At 54.6% G+C, this 2,816-nt stretch overlaps 1 protein-coding gene across 1 annotated transcript; it reads right to left on the bottom strand.

The window, feature by feature from the left end:
• Positions 1 to 217: 217 nt before the first annotated feature.
• Positions 218 to 1,872, bottom strand: LOC136440442 (zonadhesin-like). Its single transcript, XM_066436489.1, has 2 exons — positions 1,783 to 1,872; positions 218 to 1,474 (listed from the first exon to the last, which is right to left on the bottom strand). Exons 1-2 carry the CDS (start codon positions 1,870 to 1,872, stop codon positions 218 to 220), a joined length of 1,347 nt encoding a protein of 448 aa, XP_066292586.1.
• Positions 1,873 to 2,816: the final 944 nt, after the last annotated feature.

Below are 2,816 nucleotides of genomic sequence, written 5' to 3'. Positions count from 1 at the left end.
ACACCGGTATTTGTTTCAAAGTAAGTAGTGCCTCCCAATACAGTACTGCACTGACTTTCATATGTGGCTTATAGCTTGAAGGAGTCTGCTGCTTATTCCAGTTTCTTTTATGACTGTCCACATCTTTTCTCTTTGTATGCGATCAAACGCTTTCTCCAAGTCAAGGAAAATATATGTTGTTCAATAGAATATTCCCAACTCTTTTCCAGGAAAAGTCTCAGGTCCGGGAGTGCGTGACTTTGGTCCGGAAGTGCGGGACTGTGGTCCGGGAGTGCGGGACTGTGGTCCGGGAGTGCGGGACTGTGGTCCGGGAGTGCGGGACTGTGGTCCGGAAGTGCGGGAATTTGGTCCGGAAATGCGGGACTGTGGTCCGGAAGTGCATGACTGTGGTCCGGAAGTGCGTGACTTTGGTCCGGAAGTGCATGACTGTGGTCCGGAAGTGCGGGACTGTGGTCCGGGAGTGCGGGACTTTGGTCCGGGAGTGCGGGACTGTGGTCCGGAAGTGCGTGACTGTGGTCCGGGAGTGCGGGACTGTGGTCCGGAAGTGCGGGACTGTGGTCCGGAAGTGCGGGACTGTGGTCCGGAAGTGCGGGACTGTGGTCCGGGAGTGCAGGACTTTGGTCCGGGAGTGCGGGACTTTGGTCCGGGAGTGCGGGACTGTGGTCCGGGAGTGCGGGACTGTGGTCCGGGAGTGCGGGACTGTGGTCCGGGAGTGCGGGACTGTGGTCCGGGAGTGCGGGACTGTGGTCCGGAAGTGCGTGACTGTGGTCCGGGAGTGCGGGACTGTGGTCCGGAAGTGCGGGACTGTGGTCCGGAAGTGCGGGACTGTGGTCCGGGAGTGCGGGACTGTGGTCCGGGAGTGCGGGACTTTGGTCCGGGAGTGCGGGACTTTGGTCCGGGAATGCGGGACTGTGGTCCGGAAGTGCGTGACTGTGGTCCGGAAGTGCGTGACTGTGGTCCGGGAGTGCGTGACTGTGGTCCGGGAGTGCGGGACTGTGGTCCGGGAGTGCGGGACTGTGGTCCGGAAGTGCGGGACTGTGGTCCGGGAGTGCGGGACTTTGGTCCGGGAGTGCGGGACTTTGGTCCGGGAGTGCGGGACTTTGGTCCGGGAGTCCGGGACTTTGGTCCGGGAGTGCGGGACTGTAGTCCGGGAGTGCGGGACTGTGGTCCGGGAGTGCGGGACTTTGGTCCGGGAGTGCGGGACTGTGGTCCGGAAGTGCGGGACTGTGGTCCGGGAGTGCGGGACTTTGGTCCGGGGGTGCGGGACTGTGGTCCGGGAGTCCGGGACTTTGGTCCGGGAGTGCGGATCTGTGGTCCGGGAGTGCGGATCTGCCGGGTCCGGGAGTGCGGGACTGTGGTCCGGAAGTGCGTGACTGTGGTCCGGGAGTGCGGATCTGTGGTCCAGGAGTGCGGATCTGTGGTCCGGGAGTGCGGGACTGTGGTCCGGAAGTGCGGGACTGTTGCCAAGGTTTTGCTGGCGCAAATGAAGACACAGAACTGCTCATTTGCACTAGCCCCTTAGGCTTGGAGTCAGATTTTACGATGACTTATTCATACTGACTTAAGCAAAACGACTAAAAGCAGTTCAAAGCCTAAACAACCTCATGATGAAAGGAACGGGCAGACACCGACATGATCAGAAATTAAAATGTTAAACCTTCCAGGCAACTGTAGCATTCTCAGGTCTCACGCGTGTACGCTAATGAAGATCACTTTTCCCCCACAGACTGCTCTGTTAAAGTCTGGGTAACAAGACTGGCGGAGGAATGCGGTGCTTGTTACTGTTTCCAATTTGTCGAAACCCGACTCGACTTTCATTCCTGAGATCCTGAGGTCGAGGTTGTTGGCAGACAGTCCACTGTTGATCATCATCATCGGCCATCATCATTACCATATCTTGAAAATATGTATATATGTAATTTCTTTCATGCATTTCTTTACGTTGTGATGACTTCCAAGGAGCCACCTTGTGACAGAGAGAACAAGACTACGGTGATACTGTGGGAATGAGACTACGGTGATATTGTGGGAATGAGACTACGGTGATACTGTGGGAATGAGACTACGGTGATACTGTGGGAATGAGACTACGGTGATACTGTGGGAATGAGACTACGGTGATACTGTGGGAATGAGACTACGGTGATACTGTGGGAATGAGACTACGGTGATACTGTGGGAATGAGACTACGGTGATACTGTGGGAATGAGACTACGGTGATACTGTGGGAATGAGACTACGGTGATACTGTGGGAATGAGACTACGGTGATACTGTGGGAATGAGACTACGGTGATACTGTGGGAATGAGACTACGGTGATATTGTGCGCCCTTGATCATTTCGCTGCCAAAAGTCTGGCACCGGTCGGTAGAGAAAGGACGATCGCGGTCAGAAGATGGAGCCGGAGCAAGAGTAGGGTGGATACCAGGCTTGTCTGCCAACACGGTAACAGCACAGGAACAGGTAAATATCAGCATGATTCCACAATTTTTACAACGAATGCCCCTCATCCATCCACAGCCGCCCCCAATATGGCAATGTGTCTCTTGTAAAAGCTGTGACCTTTGCTTTGGCTTTTGAGGCCTTAGAGAAGCCAGGATGCCCCTTATTTTCATTAGTAAGTGCAGATCTAAAACAGATGAACGAAACCTGCCCTTGCGCCAGAAATGACATGAAAACAGAATGGCCAAATCACAGGTAGGAAAGTTCCCATGTCACACAGATATTGATGTAAGAACGCAGCCATTTTGTCTTTATTTGACAGAGCCATGAATGAAGACTGAAATAAGTCATAGCGTCAGGGTGGGGGTGTCG

Source organism: Branchiostoma lanceolatum, chromosome 8 (assembly GCF_035083965.1).
Source record: "Branchiostoma lanceolatum isolate klBraLanc5 chromosome 8, klBraLanc5.hap2, whole genome shotgun sequence".
Lineage (NCBI taxonomy): Eukaryota > Metazoa > Chordata > Leptocardii > Amphioxiformes > Branchiostomatidae > Branchiostoma > Branchiostoma lanceolatum.
The sequence above is the reverse complement of the archived record's forward strand: the minus strand, read 5'-3'. Positions and strand labels throughout refer to the sequence as shown.

Excerpts from the sequence above, each read along its gene's own strand:
- LOC136440442 (XM_066436489.1), bottom strand. The coding sequence starts at position 1,872 with ATGATGATCAACAGTGGACTGTCTGCCAACAACCTCGACCTCAGGATC. Across the intron at positions 1,475-1,782 it reads GTTTCGACAAATTGGAAACA|CAAAACCTTGGCAACAGTCC; the intron begins GTAACAAGCACC and ends CATTTGCGCCAG.